Source organism: Pezoporus flaviventris, unplaced genomic scaffold (assembly GCF_033815535.1).
Source record: "Pezoporus flaviventris isolate CSIRO_AGI_PZ_B2104156 unplaced genomic scaffold, CSIRO_AGI_Pfla_v1 ptg000023l, whole genome shotgun sequence".
NCBI classification, from domain to species: domain Eukaryota; kingdom Metazoa; phylum Chordata; class Aves; order Psittaciformes; family Psittacidae; genus Pezoporus; species Pezoporus flaviventris.
Genome location: NW_026892571.1, coordinates 2,398,724 through 2,417,410, shown reverse-complemented (window position 1 = coordinate 2,417,410; position 18,687 = coordinate 2,398,724). Strand labels below are relative to the sequence as shown.

The window sequence follows — 18,687 nt, the reverse complement described above, 5'->3', positions numbered from 1 at the left end:
CAGTTTTACAAATGCTGAGTGGTTGGATTGGTTTTTTCCCCCACCTTCAGAAGCAGAGTGCCTTGCACCAATGTTCTGGATATCTTTACCAACCTCTTTTAGAATACTTTTAGTAATGAAGCTTCTACAGCTGATTGTAGCACACAGTCCCAAGCAGTTAACTGACCTCTCCAATACAGAAAATATTGCCATATTAAAAAAATCCTAGAGTTGTGGATTTTAAACAAGTAAAAATAGGAAAGATGTCCTTCAAAAAGAAAATTAATGTTCTGCCCACAGAGGAAAAGATCATTATTGTAATGACAGATTCTACTTACCCTGAGCTTTCTTCCAAACACAGTCACTTTGCCTTTAATCTGTTCCTTCCTCAGACGCCATTCAATTGAGTTTAAACCATTTTCCATTGGTAGAGAAATATTACATCGTCCTATGGTGGGAGTCACAGTCCCAGCCAGGACATGAGGTTCGCTGTGAAAGCTAATGCTCATGCCATTGGCATACATCACTCTCAAAGTACCATTATTACAGAGCTGGTAGCTGTTCCTCACTTGATCTACAGCAATAATGAAAAGAAAATAATTTAGCTACTCCAGTCATAAAGAAAACATATAGCTTAATTTGATTGGGTTTTTATTGCACTCCTGTTGATGTTAAATGAAGTCAGCCTGCAATTACCATTTACGTGGTACTATGGTGGAAATTACAGATGTTACTGATTCATGTAAAGAACAGTAGTGCAACAGTGAGCCTGCAGAGAGATACTGTGTTTATTTCATTAGGTTTTCCCTGTAGTTTTAATTGTGAATCAAAATGCACAGTGATATGCTTTCAACAACGTAATTTATTTCTAATATGAACAAAAACTCCCGAAAACTGAACTGGTGGATGAATAACAAACCATCAAACTCCAGGACAGAAAGGGGTAAAAGAAGAAGACTGCTGGACTCTAGGAGTGGGAAGAAGTAAGTGACTCTTGTTTTTCTTTCCCTCTGCTTAAAAATTGTCTCCAAGGAAGGACTTTTACAGTGTTTGACTTTAAATCCTCCAGGTGTGAGGCTCCAGCAATGCAAGCTGGGAGTCCCTTCCCTGCCTGCTGTCCTGCCACCCTACCAGCAGCACAACCGGCCTTTTGGCCCCATACTGCTCTGGCCATGCAGTTCTCCAGCTCTTTGACACAGCCAAGTCCATTCTCCGCCAGGACGGAGCGCTACGGTGTGCAACTGTCACCACAGCACCAACGTTTGTCTGACAGAAGGACAACATCTACATAATTAATCATCTGGTATAAGAGAAATAGTCTTTGTAACTAGGCATGTGACGGTATAATAGTCTATAACTGCTGACATTTATGTCAGGAGAAGACTACTGCTCGACGATGATACTCTCATTCCAGTGACATTATATCTTACTTAGAAACACCCATCACCCACCAAACTCCTCTCAGTCTTTGATAACTGACTGTTTTCACTTCATGGGAACCAATGCTGGGGCGGTGCTGGAAAGCGTTAAGCAAGCATTCACCACTTTGTTGCTGCTCTCTCCTGCCACACTTGGGCTGTAACACTGTTCTCAGAAGTGCTAACCATGGGTCAAGAGCATCCACCACCCTGATTGTTTTGAATTTTCTTTAATGGTAGTTTATAAATTTGGCAGGTTCCATGTCTAATAGTAGGAGGCCACCGGAGCCTGTCTCTCCACAAGGATCTCTCCCCAGGCAGCTGACACTCGGCAGTCACCGTGCATCTCTGTGGCACCAAAGTCAGAACCAATTTTGCAGTGAAATACAAAGAAATATCTGAGTGGGTAAAGTGATCCTAACCCAAGAGGCAATAGCAGGCCTGACACCAGCAGATAACAACCAGACATAGTTGACACAAAGCATGATTGTGAAATGTCTCTTACCTGTCCTGCAGACCTGCTATTTTAGGAATGAGCTTTAGGGGAGTTTTTCTTGCAAACTTGTTACATTTTTCCCCTGCTCATAACTGTCCTAATGACACAAATATTTTGCAAATTGCTTTCTCAAGTGGTGTGTGTGGTTAGGAGATGTGCTGAGAAGTGTGCTTTGGTACCTTGAACAACTGTATAGGAAGCCTCCACAGAGGAGAGATTTGTGATGACCGTGACATCGTCATCCCGATTAGAATTCTCAATGTCGATGGTAATAGACTTTTCCATCTCTCGATGAAGGCTAGTTACCACTCCAGTGGGACGTGTTACATTGGTCAGACGCCCTTCATGATCATAGCTAATAGAAAAGTTAGTGAGAGCAAAAAGCGTGAGGATATATGTTCATTTCAATACCCAATGTATTACTAATGCACCACATTTGTGCAAAAAACCCCAGAATGAAACAGGTTTTCAAGAACATCCTGGCCATACCTATTGCTCTGTTCTTGAAAGAGTCTAAAATGATTAAATAATAATTTTTAGTGATACTGATCTCAACTACACAAATGTCATAATTAAATTATTACGATATATAGAGCGATATTCAGCTCAAACAATTCTAATGAGTAAATTCATTTGAATTTTAATGGTAGCATTTCACTCTAAGGAAGTGGGCTTACGATGGATACTACAATATACAATTGCATTGACTGCATGTTTGCAATTGAATATTTAGTGGAAACTACTATGTGAGGTCTTAACTGACATATCAAGGAATAAACTTGTTAAAAGAGATTAAAAAGGACATCAGCTTGAGAACGTAAGGGTTTAATTTAGATCTTATCTGTGGTATTGAACAGCATTTTGGGGTCAGTATTTTGGCTCATAATGATGGATGATGAGACGTTAAAGCACAGGATAAGGTGGAGTTGCACAAAGGGCAGCAGTCAGCACTCAGAATATACCTGAGAAGATGAGTTAAGTGCTCCAGAGGCATAGAGATAAAAAAAAAAATACAAGAAAAAGGGCTCTCCATGAGATCATTGAGTTAAATTTATTTAGAGGTATAAAACCTGAGGAGGGGGAAAGAAAGAATGCTGCCTGAAATCGAATGGTATGTTTCTCCCTTTCCCTTAGAATGCTGTATTTGTGTGCTAAAGAAGCAATCCCTTGGATCTTAAGGGCAAGAAATAGGGACCTGAAACAAAATCAGTATTGCAGTCTGACACTCTGCTTGATGCAATCTCTACTTGTGCAAGAGTCTCTCACCCAGCTGCTACCAAAGTGCACATACTTCTGAGAAGCAGAAAGGCAAGAAAAAATGTCCTGTGTAGTTAAAGGGAAAAGTTTAGGTAGAGATTGAAACCAACTGGTCATCCTTGGAACGTAGAAATCCAGGGTGCGAGGAGCCTGGAAGAGAACTGGTAAATCCATTGCACTGCCTGAGAGTAACAGAAGAGAAGAGGAGCACATTTAGTACCATGGAGCTAGCTGAGTTCTTTGTACGTCGTGGTTAGCTGTAAAGATGAAGAAGAATCAGTGCTTTCAACATGACTTTACAATGACATCATTCAGAAACCTCAAAGTATCTCAAAATGAATACCCAAATTGGCTTCTCAGTTAATACCCATATCAAGTATGCCTTTCAAATCCATTGCAAATGGTTGCACCCATGCAACTGAATATTGAGGAGGAAGGAAAAAAATCACCTGTGGAGCAACAAGCCTTACCAGAACCCCTGGAAGTGTTAGGCAAAGAAGTAAATCAATAAAACAAAGCATCATGCAACCTAAAAGGGAACAATAATATATTGTGTTTAATTAAGCAGTTCAGGATCAAATAAAAGATTAAGCAGCATGACTTTTCTTAATAAAAGTCACAAGTTTATATCCACATATATGTATATATATGTATTTATATAGTTGGTATTATTTACCATATAGACAACATACTAGATAAGAGATAAAATGTTGAGAAAATCTAGGAAGGGCGTTTGGTTAAGTTTGTGTAAGAGTCTTTATCAAAAACTGCTGAAAGCACTTGTAAAATAAGGACTAGGGAAGAATTTGATCCAGTCTAGCAAGGAAAACCAAAAAGGACAAAAATTGGAGAGTTTCAAAAATGGGATATACCATAATAGTCTGTATATGGATACTTGGATATGCTTAGTGCTTAGCAGAGTGGTGAAGAGAATACTTAGATGTCAAATACTACAGAAGAGACAATGTTATTTAGGAAAAACTAGCAAAGGGCCGTGAGTGCTTCAGCGTGACTATGCAGAGCTTGGTGAACATCCACCAAAATGGAGGCTGAAATTCCCCATCAGCAAATATATTTTAGGCAATGCAAATGAGACCTTCATTTAAACTCCTCATTCACATTGCTGGGTTTTTAATTAACCCAGGAAAACTTCCTGGGGATTGCTGTGGGCTACTCACTGGAAATCTCTGTTCAAAGTGCAAGGGCAGTCTAGAAAGTAAATATGGATGAGGATGTGCAGAGCCTGAAACAGGAACATTGCAATATTCTGATGCTGCTTCCAGAAGTCAGTGGTTTGCCCCCACCATGGGGCATGTTCCCCAGGGCTGGGCATAATATTTGAATTCCACAATGGCAGAGATTAAAAGGTTTATAAGCAAGTGCTGGACCCGCTTAAACAAGTGCTCTCTAGGAAGGTCTGCAGACCACTTGGCTTAATAGCAGATATATTCACTACTTAAATGATATATTAAGCGATTTAGACATAATCCACTACTTAAAACTCTATATACACACTGCAATAACAATGTATAATGAAGGCTTTTTTACTTTATCCATGGCATCAATAAAATCCTGCTTAAAAAACATAAGTTTAAGGTAAAAACTTTAAAATGAATGAAACCAAAACCTTTTCTGTACCACAAAATTTAAAGTGACATATTACTGAGGCTTTCTTTTAATTTATGTATTTTGTGAGAGCAAGTGCTTAGTAGAACCCAACACCCAGACGTTTAACTGAATAATGAGAATAAAGCTATATGGGAATTTAATGGCTATAAACCATATATGATATGTATGCATTTCTTTATGACATGAACCTGGGTCTAATGAAGTAAACAAAAAAAAATTGCAATGGAAAATATACTAATGGACCTGGGGCTTCTGGTATCTTCTTCAGAAGCAGCCACTACATGTCAAAGTGTATGACACAGCATCAGGCTAGCTGAATCAGATCTGGTAAGGTGACCTTTATATTTTCAGATGAGGTGGGTTCTGGATACACTGAAATTCCTGAGCTTCAGTTAGAGGAAGGTTTCATCCTGAGTTTTTCTACTAATAAAATCACAAGGGGACAGATCCTTTCTTAAGCCCAGTATCTTCAAAGATCTCCCCCGTGCCCACCACTAACCTGCCAACACTTTGCTAACTGCAACCAAGTCTGCCCAAGCAGGCCAAGGTTTCCAGGACCATGGCTGCCAGGGCAGCTCTGGGTGACACCAGCCACTGGCACCCGGGCAGACACGGGAGCTGTTGGCTGATGGTGCCTGCAGCCCGGAGACAGTGCCTGGGAGCCCGGCGGCTCGGAGCCAGCTTCAGCAGCCGCTGTGTGCCAGGCCACCAGGCACGGCTACAGGTCAACCGCAAGACACGCTGAGCACTTATGCATCACCTCCTCACAGAGCTACAGATACCCGACCCGCACATCCCTCAGCAGGTTTGTGACAGTGCACCCAAGGCCAGTATTATGGCACCTCTGTATCTTAGGCAATTTTTACTGTTGGCAACCTTTGAGGTCTGGGATGTGTACAGCTGGACAGCTTGTAGGTGGGAGTAGCCAGGACAGTGCTTTATACAGTACTGCAGAAAGGAGTAACAGCAGTTTTGACTTAACATAGAGCAGGCCAAGGTGCGGATCACATGCATTTACATACATCCCTATTTTCTCTCCCTTATAAACCCCAAGCTGACTCAAGAAGAAAACTGCAGCACTCTCTTAGGATGTTCCCAAAACTAAGTGGAATACCACTGAGAATCACTTCAAATATATGTGCTTCATGCCCAAAATCAAGCTTAAATTACCCTATGTGAGCCTGCTGATAGCTGTTACATTATTTAACAGCCTTGCCTGTTCCTACTGCAGATGAACTGCGTGCATATACACATGCACTATATGTATAATACATGCATGAGTGTGTATGCACATATATAAAACCAGTTAGTGTATGCATTTCTCCACATATTCAATGCATACCTGGATATACTCCATGAATTCAATTATGTGAGCATTTTCAGGGTACAGCTTCAGATTAAAAAAAGAAAGAACCCAATAAGATAGCACAGCACTTCAGTGTCTGGTTGATATAAATACACCAAAGTACATTTTTCATAAGAACTTTCATTTATGTGGTATTTTAGTATTCAAAAAACATTTATTCTTTTCCAGTTCTTTGGCTGTATCTGGGGTATTGATTATCTCTGTATGAATGCATGAATGCAATGGCACAGAAAACTATTTTGTTGTCCTTATAAACTCTCAACTGGCCAAGTATTTCTTTCATCTTCTATTGATAGTAACTTATACCTACCAAAATAAATTGCATAGTGATGAACATAGAATTTTCCCCTTGGAGCTACTTTGATGAAAAAACAGAAACCAGAATTAAGTGGCTGTGGACTGTGACTATTTAGATTTTTTAATTTGATTTAAATAATTCTCATAATTTTATTAATAAACCCCTCAACTGTGGGGGTACATGACATATGACATATGACAGAATTACTCTAAGTCAGCTGCTTAGGATCAGCCTGAAGGACATGCCTCTGTTTTTCTGTAATGAGTATCTCCAGTGCATATAGCTAACTTCTTGTCCTTGCATAGGGTTTTCCATTCACATACAGAGATACATATCTACTTTTAACAGGTTCATGAATGGCATATTATGTCTTTTCTTCTTTTAATGCACAAAGGATTCTACTATCCTCTCATCTATGGGCTCTATGCTTATGAGAATATATGTACAAATCTGGCAGAAAGGAAGTTATTTCCACTGCCACATCAATGCCAGTCATCACCTAAGGCAGTACCTCAGGTGTATCCCTTAGACCCAAGTATGGTGCTTAACTTTCTCTGACCTAGGCAAGGGTCAAACATCTTTTCTTACTTGATCTTGGAAAAGAATCTAGTCAACATGTCAGCACTATAAACACATTAAATTATATTTTCAGCTGTACTTCAGTAAGACATCAAAGCACCCACCTTCTACACTTCCTTAGCGATCAGAGCACAATTCTTCTAATAAATCATGCTAGCTTAGTACTTCGTGTAATTCTCAGCCACCAGTTACACCAGTTTGGTAACTTGTAACCTTCTGATGGTGTTTTTTAATGTTTCATTGTTTTCAGATAGAGTTTGAAGATACACTGCCATTTCCTTTGCTACAATTAATTACTGGTATTTTGAGAAATAGCTAGTCTATGTGACTTCTGATCTGACACTTGGCCTAGCTACTGAAGAAAAAGCAACAACAAAAATCCCACCTAGAAGGGCATCAACATCTCATCAGCAATGATGTGAGATTTTTCCATGGTCCAGTACAGAGAGGTTTTTCCTGATCTTGCAATCAGCAGCTAAATCCTTTCTGTGTTCACATTTCTGGGTTATTTTTCTAATTGAGGTGTGGTAAAGAAATACTCTATACACAATATTAAGGAGAAAAACCCTCCACGTATCTACTCAGCGACGGAAAAATCAGTGCTTGAAATTCCAGGGCCGCATCAGGAGGGGACCACGAGAGGGCACTGCTTTCCTTTCTACGGGAACAAAACGCGCTGGACACAACACTGATGTACCGCGCTGATTTAGATACATTCTGAGGTTCTTTTTATTCCTGCATTACTTACGTTTCCTCTAAAAAAAGATGAATCCATTAGTAAACTAAACTACGTGTGCGTCAGTGCTGGTCTGTAGCCTTAAAAATGAGCTTCCAATTTAAAATTAAATATAAAGCCCTATTCATGCTTTCTACCCACTAATTTGAGCAATGGTATTTAGCAATGGTTAATTAACTATGGCATCGGACTCGATGTACTTAAAGATTATATATATATTTTCAATATATGGTTTTGTTTCTATTTTTAAAGTTGTTTTGATCAATACACGGCAATAGGACTAGTAAGAACAGGGTAACTATTAATAAATGTGACTGTTTTTTCTAGATTTTTAATATACTCTTGAACTTGATCTCTGATGAATTGCATTTAAAGAGGAAGTTCTGTTTTCTAATCCATATGGTCACCAACACCAGTGTGCTTCCAGGCTATCTACAAAGTTACACTGGGGTTCTGGCAGCTAGCTGGGGATCTAATCTCCGCGCTTGCCTCAAGAATGAACAATCACTGAAGTTAATCAACATTTTAACAACCACGAGTAATATATGAGTCTGAACAGCAGGTATCTAGCTTGAGCTCCAAAAGAACCTGCAGCATTAGGGTTCCTAGGAGCAGTAGGAGCTGTGGGTTGCTGGGGGCTGGTCTGAGTGCCAGTTATCTACAGCCTTGATAATGACTAAGAGCAGGGGCCCAGTCTCGTAAATCAAACATGGGTTTCTGAAGGTGGCACACAGTCCTTTGTGCTGGAAGTGGGTGAGAGTCCCCACAAGCCTCATACTGCAGGTCTGGTACCCACCCAAGGGACCTGACAAAAACTGATGAAATCAAGAAGCCACTTAATCATTTTCAGCATCAAACTAGATTGAGTCATCATGGCCTTATTCAGCATCAGTGAAAAGCCTACAACAGATTTCTGTAGGGTCAGTTCAGGGCCTACTCGCTACCATTTGAAAAATAAATGTACGCTTAATAGAGCCAAAAACATTCTTACTCATAAAATGTTGTCCATCCTGTTTCATCACTCTTCGTTGCTAAGAGACCACTGTTTCCGTTATATGTCATTAATCCGAGCTCCAGGGTCTGTGTTGAGACTAGCTTGAGTCCACCATTAGTGCCAACAGCCAGCGTGACAATCTGATTATCCGGCATCAGTAAATGGCGGGGCATCCCACTGGCATCCCGACGGACCTTCAGGGAGTTGCCATTGTTGTCCATCACCTCCGTGACATCGTTATCGCTGCTATAGGTGAAATTGTACAAGTACTCCCCGGTAACAAGGCTGAGAGTGTACTGGTGAATCCCATCAGCATTGAAGACATACAGCTCCTGTTCTCCTGGAGATGCAGCTTCATATTGGTTAAAAGAATTAAGAATGGGCCTGTTTTTACTGACAGCCCTAATGCGGATGTTTCCAAGATCAGCTATGTAGATGGTACCATCTGGGGCCACAGCTAAGGAAGATGGTGAATTTAAGATGGCATCAGTGGCATACCCATCATCCCCAGAATAGCAATTACAGTTGACATCATTTTTGCAATCACAGTCTGAAGCTGCCCCTGCAAGAAGGCATATTTCTCCATTGGTAGTTACCTGGCGTAGCCGATTAATTTTTTTTTCGTCTGTCTCACTGATGTAAAGAACTCCTGTGTGTGAGATGGCAATGGCACTGGCTGATTCAAGTGCAGAGTGAATAGCCAGTTTGCTAAGAGAGTAGTCTATACCAGGAACCTGGCAGTGCATGGGGCGTCCAGCAATAATGCTAACTTGATGATTTTCTGTGATCCGTAAAATAACATTGTTCTCTAAGACATAAAGTGAGTTGTCCATGGGATTGACAGCGAGATCAGTAGGCCACTCCAGCCGTACCTATGAGTTGCACAAATTATTACTGTAAAACTCATAACTGAAAAGTACACTTCTAGTGTTTAAAATTCCATGTGTAACAACAGCAAATTAGTGAGGGGTTTATCAGCGTAATCATGAAACCAAGTCATGAACGGCAACTATTTCAAACAATGCTTTTGTTTTTCAGCAATATTAAAGCTACGTGCAGTGGTAACTTTGGCTAATTGTGTTTCTGTGCAAAGAATGAATGCTACATTGTGGAAGCTCTACAATAATTACAGAAAAACAGGCAATTAAGACAATAACTCCCATTATCTCAACCTTATCTCACTACAGTTGCATAAATAACCTGTGTTAGCCACAGTAAAAGGATGGTTCACTCATTTCAGTAATGAATCAAAAATACTACCATCTTGTGCTGCATAATGTATTTCTTAAGTGGCCAGGCAGTCATCCAAAATAGATGCCCATCTCTTCTAAGGCAGAGAAGAAAATAAATGCACTAAGATACCTGGGAGACATCCATGCTGGAATCACAGCTGAGTGGTCGAACAGCAGTTAGGTCATTGGAGCCCAGCAGGGTTGATATAATTCCATTCTGATCCACTTTTCTAATCATAGTGGCATCAACAAAATACATGAGACCATATTTATCCACTGCAATTCCTGAAATATAAAAACCAGGCATCAGTGAGGCTCCTGGCTTCAAGGCAGGCTTCATCTTGTTGGCAGCTTTACAAAATGGTGACAGTTGTTTGCTTCCCCTGTTCTTTCCTCCTTTCCAACCTGAGCACAGGTCCTGGATCCCTCCAAGTACCTGTAGTTCTGGTGAATAAATGGCATCAAGCAGGTTGCTCCCTTGGGGCTTTAAAGAAAACCAAACCACAGGAATCCCCACAACATGTCAAAGAGCCAGTGGAATGTAACCTCTTCCTTCTAAATTCAAACTCTGTATGATGCACTGTGTGAACCCTATGAAAGCCAACAAACCCTCAGTTTTAATCTCAGAAATTTGAGGTGTTGCTTCTTCATCTGAAGGATCTGGGAATTTTTAGAAATCTTTTTAAATTTCTTTAAGATTTAGAAAAATGAAGAGGACACTACAGTCTTTCAGGATTGTTTTTTAATTCTTTGACCTGTTGCAGCAAGGAATATGGGAAGAATATCTGGTGTTTCCAGATGAAGACACAGGGGTTTCCAGCCTAGGAAAAAAGGAAAGGTTCAATGGCTGTCACACTGGGAGTCCTTAGAAAGGAAAGGCACAGAATGAAAGGTGCTCCCTTGGAGGAACAGAAGGATGCTGCTGCCTGTGGTAAGGAGGGCAAGCTTTTTCTCTCTTGCCTTTCCTGCTTTGATTTGGTGCGCTGCCTTGTCCGTTTTGTGGGCTGAAAATAAAATATTGATCTAAAAATTCTGTCTTCAAATGGTTGCAGTGCTCATCCTGTTGGGCAGTGAGAGCAGGTACAGCTTTATCTTCTCAACTTCTACATAGAGGCTTACCTTCAAACATGGAAACAGCTCTGTCCTGTTAATACGCTCTGTATGTATTAACTGAAACTATTACCTCTACAAAGAAATAGGACCTTTCATTCTTATTTGCTTTTACAATCATCTATTTTCAACCATTGAAATAAAACCCAAAGAAGTTTGTAGCACCTGGCAGTACACCTGATCAATTCATCCTTACAATGAACATGAAACAATGGGAAGAAAAAAATCCTAGCAACAAATCCCCAAATCTCTGTCATCTTGAAAACATTCTCTCAAAAATTAGAAACTGGAAAGGGCAAAAATCCTTTTATTTTTTCTCTGCCTCTGAAGAAAAAGGGAATGCACAGGCTAGAAACTCAGATGAAAAGCCGTAGCAGGCAGTTTTTCTCCCCAAAGACTATCTCAAGCAGTGATTTGTTCCCCAGTTTACATGCTTGCTTCTTGGAGTGAGCGGTACCCTGCTAATTTGTGTTCTGTTCTCCTTTCGCAGTGTTCACTGTTGGGGTAATAAAGTTTGCTTTAACTAAACAAAGCATGAACACTTGCCAATCCACTGTAATTAAAGCCCAGAATAAAAACTACTGAGCAAGGAGTGATTTAATTGCCAGATAATTATTTCCACACCCAGCCCAGCCTCACGCAGTCATTTTCTCCAGCTTCTTTTCCTACTTTACCTCGAGGGCTCATGAGGGTTGCGTCCACTGCCTTCCCTCCATCCCCACATCTGGCTTCGTCAAAGGGCAGGCATTGCTCTCCTGTCCCTGCCACCACTTCAGAGTTACCAGCTAGGTCTTTCATGCCAGAGAGGGACTTGACTCTGTATATCCGTCGACTGTTGGTGTCCGATACATACAGTGAGCCTGAAACAGGGTCCACGGCCAGATAGTATTTATGAGCAGGATTGTTGCTTTAGAGAAAAAGAAAGCATAGAACAGAAAGAGCTGAGCAGTCTAGAAACTTCACAGGCTTCAGAACTTGGATACTCATCAGGCACAGAGAGATCTGGAAAGAAAGTCTGACACCTTCACACCGAGGTGGGGTCTGAGGGATTACCATCTGCAGCTCTAATGTGATTAGAGCCTGGTCAGTGTTGCTAAAGAATTGCCGTTTCAAATCTCATTTATCCTCCTACACCAAACCTTGCACAGCAGAGCCCAATAAGCCAAAGCTGCACAGCAGACTTGCCTCTTGATCTCTTCTGTCCTTTTGGTCTGCTCCAGGTGAATTCTCTTTAGCTTACCTCTACCTGCTGCCCTCCTCCCAGCCACCTTGTTTAACTTCTCTTGAAAGCAGAAGTCATGGGAGCAAGATCATAAAATCAGCTTCTGAGTCACTTATATTATGCCACAAGATTTGTGAGGTCTTGTATAAATAGGAGGCAGAGGCATAACAAATTTATTCCTAAAGCAAATTTGTTCTCATTCATTCTTATCAAGAATCTCATTTACGGCAGATGAAGTTGATTATATAGCTCAAACCAGAGACCCCAAGTGTCTGACTTTAACTCCAAACCTTCTGTTATTGAAAAACTGGTCCTCAGTTTGTGATTAGAATGGGCGCTCATATGGAAACCTACTTCTCTTCTGAAATATATGGGGTTTTGACAGTTCGTCACGTTTTGGAACTACTTTAGCAAATCTTCTGCAAATTGAGAAATGTCAATCTTTGCCATATATGTACATTCACACACACACAACTGCAGTGCAGAAATATTTTCAGTCTTGCCTGGCTAGTTTAACTCAATTTAGTTGGATTTTAAGCATGATGTGAATTTTGCAGCCTTTGGAGCCTATGGATGAGTGTAAATAAGATCAATGGCGGTTTCAAAGCATAGAAGACAAATGAAGACAAGAAGAAAAAAAAAATGAAGGTTACTTACCAGTAACCAGAGATATTTGCCTCCAAATATCCACACTCCTAGCTTCATGTGGCAAAAGTGCCCATCTCCAAGAGTGAGGATACACAGAGGTAAGTTACGACGGACATAAGCCATTTCAAGGTCACACTGGCTGGAAATATCATAAGGCCACTTTTGGCAGATGGATTTATCAGCACCACAAAGAAAACTGCTTTCATGTGGTCATGACCAGATCAGGAGGAATGAGGAGGTCCAGCAATATCAGTTTCTACAGTTATTTTCCTCTATGCCAGTCTTTGGCATGGCATGATTTTAGGTCAGTAACAGCTGTAAAGCTGTAGGAAGGAGGAAGGAGTTTGGTTTGACCAGCATTCAGTTGGCAGAGGTAGTACCATCTGCTGAAGTCTAGGAGTGTAGAAATTAGAGATGAAAAAATACAACAAACAAAAAAATACTTGGCAGGTTCATTTCATGCATGGATCTCAAAGTACTTGAAAAAGATGGGTATTACACCCATTTTACAGAGGAGGAAACTGAGGCACAGAGAGGTTAAGTGGTGTAGACAAAGTTATGCAGGGAGACTAGTGACATGCTTGCGATTAGAGCACAATCTCTTTATTCCCCAAGTTCCTCTGCTTATCTTCAGCAGCAGACTGCACCTCTTCACTAGGCCCTTACTATATCCTTCTTCTCCCTCCCAAACAAAGCTCAGTCTTCTTTGTCACCTAACAAGATATTTCTTTCCACTCACAAGGTTTCTGCAGTCTCTCAAGTACCTGTGCCATTCAAACACCTGCACATTGGTCCTTGAACAGAAATTCTTCTTCAACATGCTCTCTCCTTACACTGAACAAACCCTGCTAGGACACTGGTGTTGTGCAGCACTTCACAAATGCACCCAAGCTCAGCTTGAGGCTTTGCAACAGCAGCAGATGAGCCAAGAAGGGACAGCTGTACCTGCAGGCTCTGGGCTCTGGCCCTGAGTGCCCTTTGCCTGGCCCTGCTGAAACACAGGCACCCACCCTGGCTGGGTGGGGAGTCCCGGGGCAGGTATGAACTAGGTGCAGACACCGCTGCCGGTCCCATAGGTGGGAGCTGTGCCAGCAGTGCCTGCAGGAGCCGCGCTGCTCCTGACATGAGCCACACTGGAAGCGTCTCTTCTCTTCAGACATGATTTTGCCAGCCTGTGCTGCCTTCCTGAGTGAGCATGCCCTGCTTCCCTGTGCCCACAGCTAGCCTCAGGCATGGCCCGCTACTACCAGGATGGGGTAAGGTGTAAGTCAGGGTAAAGAGCGATGGCAGAACACTGGGTTACGTCCCTCTCCTCTTTCAGTCATTGGTGTGTCTGTGGAGCTCACCCTGCCTTCTCCCCTGGAACCTCCCTCAGGGAGTCAGTCCAGACCAGGGAGCAACTCTCTGGAGCTGCAGATCTGCTGCATACCCCTTTGCTCTTTCCTGGGCTCGGTAAGGGAACAGATAGCGGCAGAATGCTTCATCCCTGGCTTGGGGCAACCTGGTCGAGTGGAAGGTGTCCCTGCCTGTGGCAGGGGGTTGGAACTGAATGATCTTAAGGTCCCTTCCAACACAAACCACTCTGGGATTCTATGACTCTCCACATAAAATATTTGAGGGACTTTAGCAGAAAACAACTGGCGGAAGGTGACGTGCACTCACCATGTCCCCAAAGAAACTGGGAGATTATTACCTCAAAGAGCAATACATTTTAAATGAGAAGTAAACATTTATCAAACCAGCATCTGAGCAACCACAGACCTCTGCCTCTCTTCTCTCCGTGCCACTGGAATCTTTTATTCAGATTACAGGAAGCCAATGAAGGTACCTGGTTTTAAAAGATTTCCCATAACCTTCAGTATTGCTCAGAGGTTTCTGCCAATAATGGCTCTGCCTCTTGCCCTCCACAGTGACTACAGCAGATACCACTGGGCAGCCTTGCTCTGTTCCGGGAGGGAGCCCAGTGCTTGACAGCATGTGGTACAGGCAGGATCAGCTTGTCCTCCCTTTTCTTCTCAAATGTGCATCAAATTCACAACCTAACGACAGCTTTTCTTTCAATCCAACCAAAAAGAGAAGTGCCCAGAGCAAATCCCTAAGCATCTAAAAAAAAAAAATAACTAAGCTGAGTTAGTGCAAACGAGGAGCCTCAGCATCACCAAAAACCATCAGCAAATTATGAATTAATTCATCCAGAGAGGAAAATTTAGTGAAAATGTATACTTGCTATACCAAAATATATTGTAAAGGGGAAATTATACTGTTTAATCTGGGCCATCCTTTGTATCTAATTGTGTCACAGAAATGGAAAATATGGTTTTAAAAGGGTGATGCACAGGACACTATGGAATACTTTCTTGTTCTTGCCTTTGATAGTCTCCAGGGTGAACATCCTCCCTGTCCCGGAAGATGAACAAGCGTTTCCTATGCTGCTGCCATCAGAAGCCCTAGTGCTCAGGTGAGACAATGAAAATCTCCTCTCCTAATGTCCAGGCAGGTTCTGCCTCCTTCCTGCATCTTACAGCAACTGCATCTAGTGGTTGCATACAACCAGCCCCACAGGTTGACTGACTGTTAAATGTATTTGATGAAAGAAAATAGAAACTAAATTATGAGAAAGGACAGAGGGTTCAGAAAATCATTAATGACCAGAAAATGAGTTTTTGACCTATCTGCAGTCATTAGTGCTTTTGTGAACCTTTCTGGCATTTGTAAAAATGCTCTGGTAGTTTGCCTCAACCATTTAGACCAATTACAGACAGCAGGGAGAAGTGCTTATAGAGAAGTTATCTTGGGGTTCATTATACTGGCATTCTACTAGAAATTTCTAATTACTGTCAGAACTTATTTGGTTGCTTTTTGACTGCATTTCATAATTGCTAACGCTTATCATATTCATAACACACAATTACCACATAAAAATGTTTCTATATATGGTACATGAAGAACATAACATTACACAAGAAGCACAACACAAAAAGCAAACACAATGAAGCAAACAAACCATATCAAATTATATGGGAAAGAGCTCGTGTCTTACCTATGTTTAAACTCTTTATTTCTTTATAGAAAGGGAACAGAAGAAAAAAGAACAAACAGTTAGCTGAAGAATAGATGGTAAAGCAAACATAGTATTTGTTTTATTTTACAAAAGGACACAGGAGAAGATATCTCTTTTCAGCACTAGCCTTTGCTTGGGTTACGGATGAAAAGCGACTGGGAGTGATAGAGTTGCAAGCTGGTTCTCTGCCCCCAACCTCCACCCCCCGTATATTTTACAGGACACTTTCTAGACCCCTGAAAGAGTTCCTCACATGGAAATATGAGTATCCTGTGGGCTAGGAGCTAGAAAAACTGGCAGTTTTCTGAATACAGAATGGGGGAGGGAGAAGCACTGGGCTCAGGATATCACCTGCCATCACCTGCCAGTTGGAGGCAACCTCTTTAATCAAAATAGTTTTCCAACAGGCTACTTCTAAACAAATTTCTGCTACAGAATATACTTTCCTCTCCTCCCAGTCCCTAGAATAATTGCTTAAAGCAAGTTTGGATGCTACTCGGTATCTATTTAAGCCTATCAAGCAAACCTGAGGGTAAAAAAAACCAACCCTTCTAAGTGAGCAGTAAGATACTGTACAATGGGCGATAAATAGCATTAAAGGATCTGTACCATCTAGACACGAAGTCAAAGGAAAAGTGTCTTTTACTTCCCGGAAGTAAATTAATACATTCCCCACACCACAGTGTTTCACTGTGTTTAAGTCATTTCCATTTAGGAACATCCAAGGAATGAAACAAAGAGGTGCATGAAAACTCCCGAGCTGCAGCACTCAATGCACAGCTCCAAACTTGCAATACCAGCGTGAAGCATGACATGCAACACTCCTGAGTCAAAATTCCTATTAGCTACTCAGAGCAGGCATCTTCATAAACGACAGTGCGAAGCAAATACGCACACTGGGATGTTCTGACTTACAAAGTTACTCAAGATTTATACTGGCTTATGTAAAACCAAAATTACACCCGTTGGGAAATCTAAATAGTGATGTATTTGGTACACCCGTTGGGAAATCTAAATAGTGATGTATTTGGTATTTAATACTTATGAACATATTATTTGCAACGTTATTCAAGCTACTTGATACTAGCTGAAGACTGGTCTCATTCTTACTTATTTAGCTCAAATTGTCAACCTCTTACGCATGTAACTTATATAGATTTTAAGTTTACTTCTGAATCATGACTGCTGCTATAGATGATGTTTGCTGGAAGGGACCTTAATTCCCTTTAGAGGATCAGGGGACAAAAGATACCACTGCAAATGCTAAAAATCTGTGTGTCAAGCTATTTGCAGCTGTCCAATAGCACTCAAAACGCAATGGCTTTATTGTTCATTACTAATAGCTGCAACAGAAGCTAAAGAAATTATGCTATGGAAAGCAGACCTTCCTAAAAGTAGAGAGAAAGTGGACAAAAGCGGATTAAGAAGTCCATCTTCTGTTTCTTTACAGATGTTCTGATTTTCCCTCACACATGCTGAAAAGCCCAAGTTCTTGAAAAGCCCAACAAACACTTTACTGTTTGTTGTAAACTTGGAGACAACATTTCCAAGTATCAGGTGGCCTGGGAAACTCTCTGGCTGATATTAGCAAGTGAGGTGCATGTAAAAGCCTTACATTAATTATCCAAATTTGAAACTGTTTCTCTTCACCTATAAAGCTGTGATCCTATTTACTGGAAAGCTAAAATGAACTGAACAAATTAGAAACAAAAAAAATCAGCATTATATACCTTATAATGCACAGCTACAGTGTACGTTGAAATAAATATTTATAACTGGTCGCACATCCATACCAGCTCCCTCCTGTGGTTTATACTGAGCTGCCAGCAGAAAGCACGCCATGATCTATGACTTTTTGGAGTTTCAAATCTAATGAGGCAGCCTGATGGTATATGAGGTAGGTGTCAGAGAGTGATTTCAGGGTAGAATTGGCCTGAATTGGAACTCTTTTGTTGTATAAAATCAGAATTCACAATAGTGACATCAACAGAATGACATGAATGGAAGAGAGGTGTAGAATAGAGCTAGGCCTCCTATTCTCTCACTGTCCAATCATTTTGCACTTTCTCCCACTAATTAAAAACTAAAAGTACAGTGGAAGAGAGGAACTGGTTATGGCCATATCATTAGAAAAAGGCTAATGACCTAAATTTACTCTATGGACTTTGCAGCTGTATCCAATTTACAAGAGAATTAACTGTATTGCCTGAGTGGGCTGCAGAAGTATCAGGAAACAGCCAGTATAAGCTATTTTTTTCTCATTTTTCTGCAAATACTCAATAGTGCTGTAACTATAAGGTCCAGTTACATGAGTTACAGTTTGAAGCAGTAGCTCTTGCCTCTCCTGTAAGAATGAAGAAAGGAGATGGAACAGAAATGGGTGAAGTGGTACACTCTATGCTCATGCCTTCCCTATTAAGTGACCAAATCTGAATGCTGGGGAGGGGGCGCAGGATGGGGGGACAGAGGTTCAATCTTAAAAGGAGTTCTGATGATGAAAGTGACTCTGTATGTCAATCTTAACTGCACTAGGCAATGTACAGAAATAGACTCACAAGCATGGGAAAGCAGTGGGAAAGTGGCTGTCAAAACCATTGACAAGAAAACCTTCCTGCTAACCTTGTAAATCTGTTTGAATTTGCTTATCTCTGTGGCTCAATAC

General features: G+C 41.1%; 1 protein-coding gene across 6 annotated transcripts in view; it reads right to left on the bottom strand.

The window, feature by feature from the left end:
* The window catches only part of TENM2 (teneurin transmembrane protein 2), a 681,089-nt gene that overhangs the window by 12,832 nt on the left and 649,570 nt on the right, over positions 1-18,687 (bottom strand). For all 6 annotated transcript variants that reach the window (XM_061456391.1, XM_061456390.1, XM_061456392.1 and 3 more), the window contains 6 exons: positions 16,005-16,025; positions 11,769-12,001; positions 10,115-10,269; positions 8,750-9,624; positions 2,073-2,248; positions 318-553 (listed from right to left, as the gene is read on the bottom strand). In XM_061456391.1, coding sequence (XP_061312375.1) covers positions 318-553; positions 2,073-2,248; positions 8,750-9,624; positions 10,115-10,269; positions 11,769-12,001; positions 16,005-16,025 — 1,696 coding nt within the window. The remainder of the gene's footprint in view (positions 1-317; positions 554-2,072; positions 2,249-8,749; positions 9,625-10,114; positions 10,270-11,768; positions 12,002-16,004; positions 16,026-18,687) is intronic.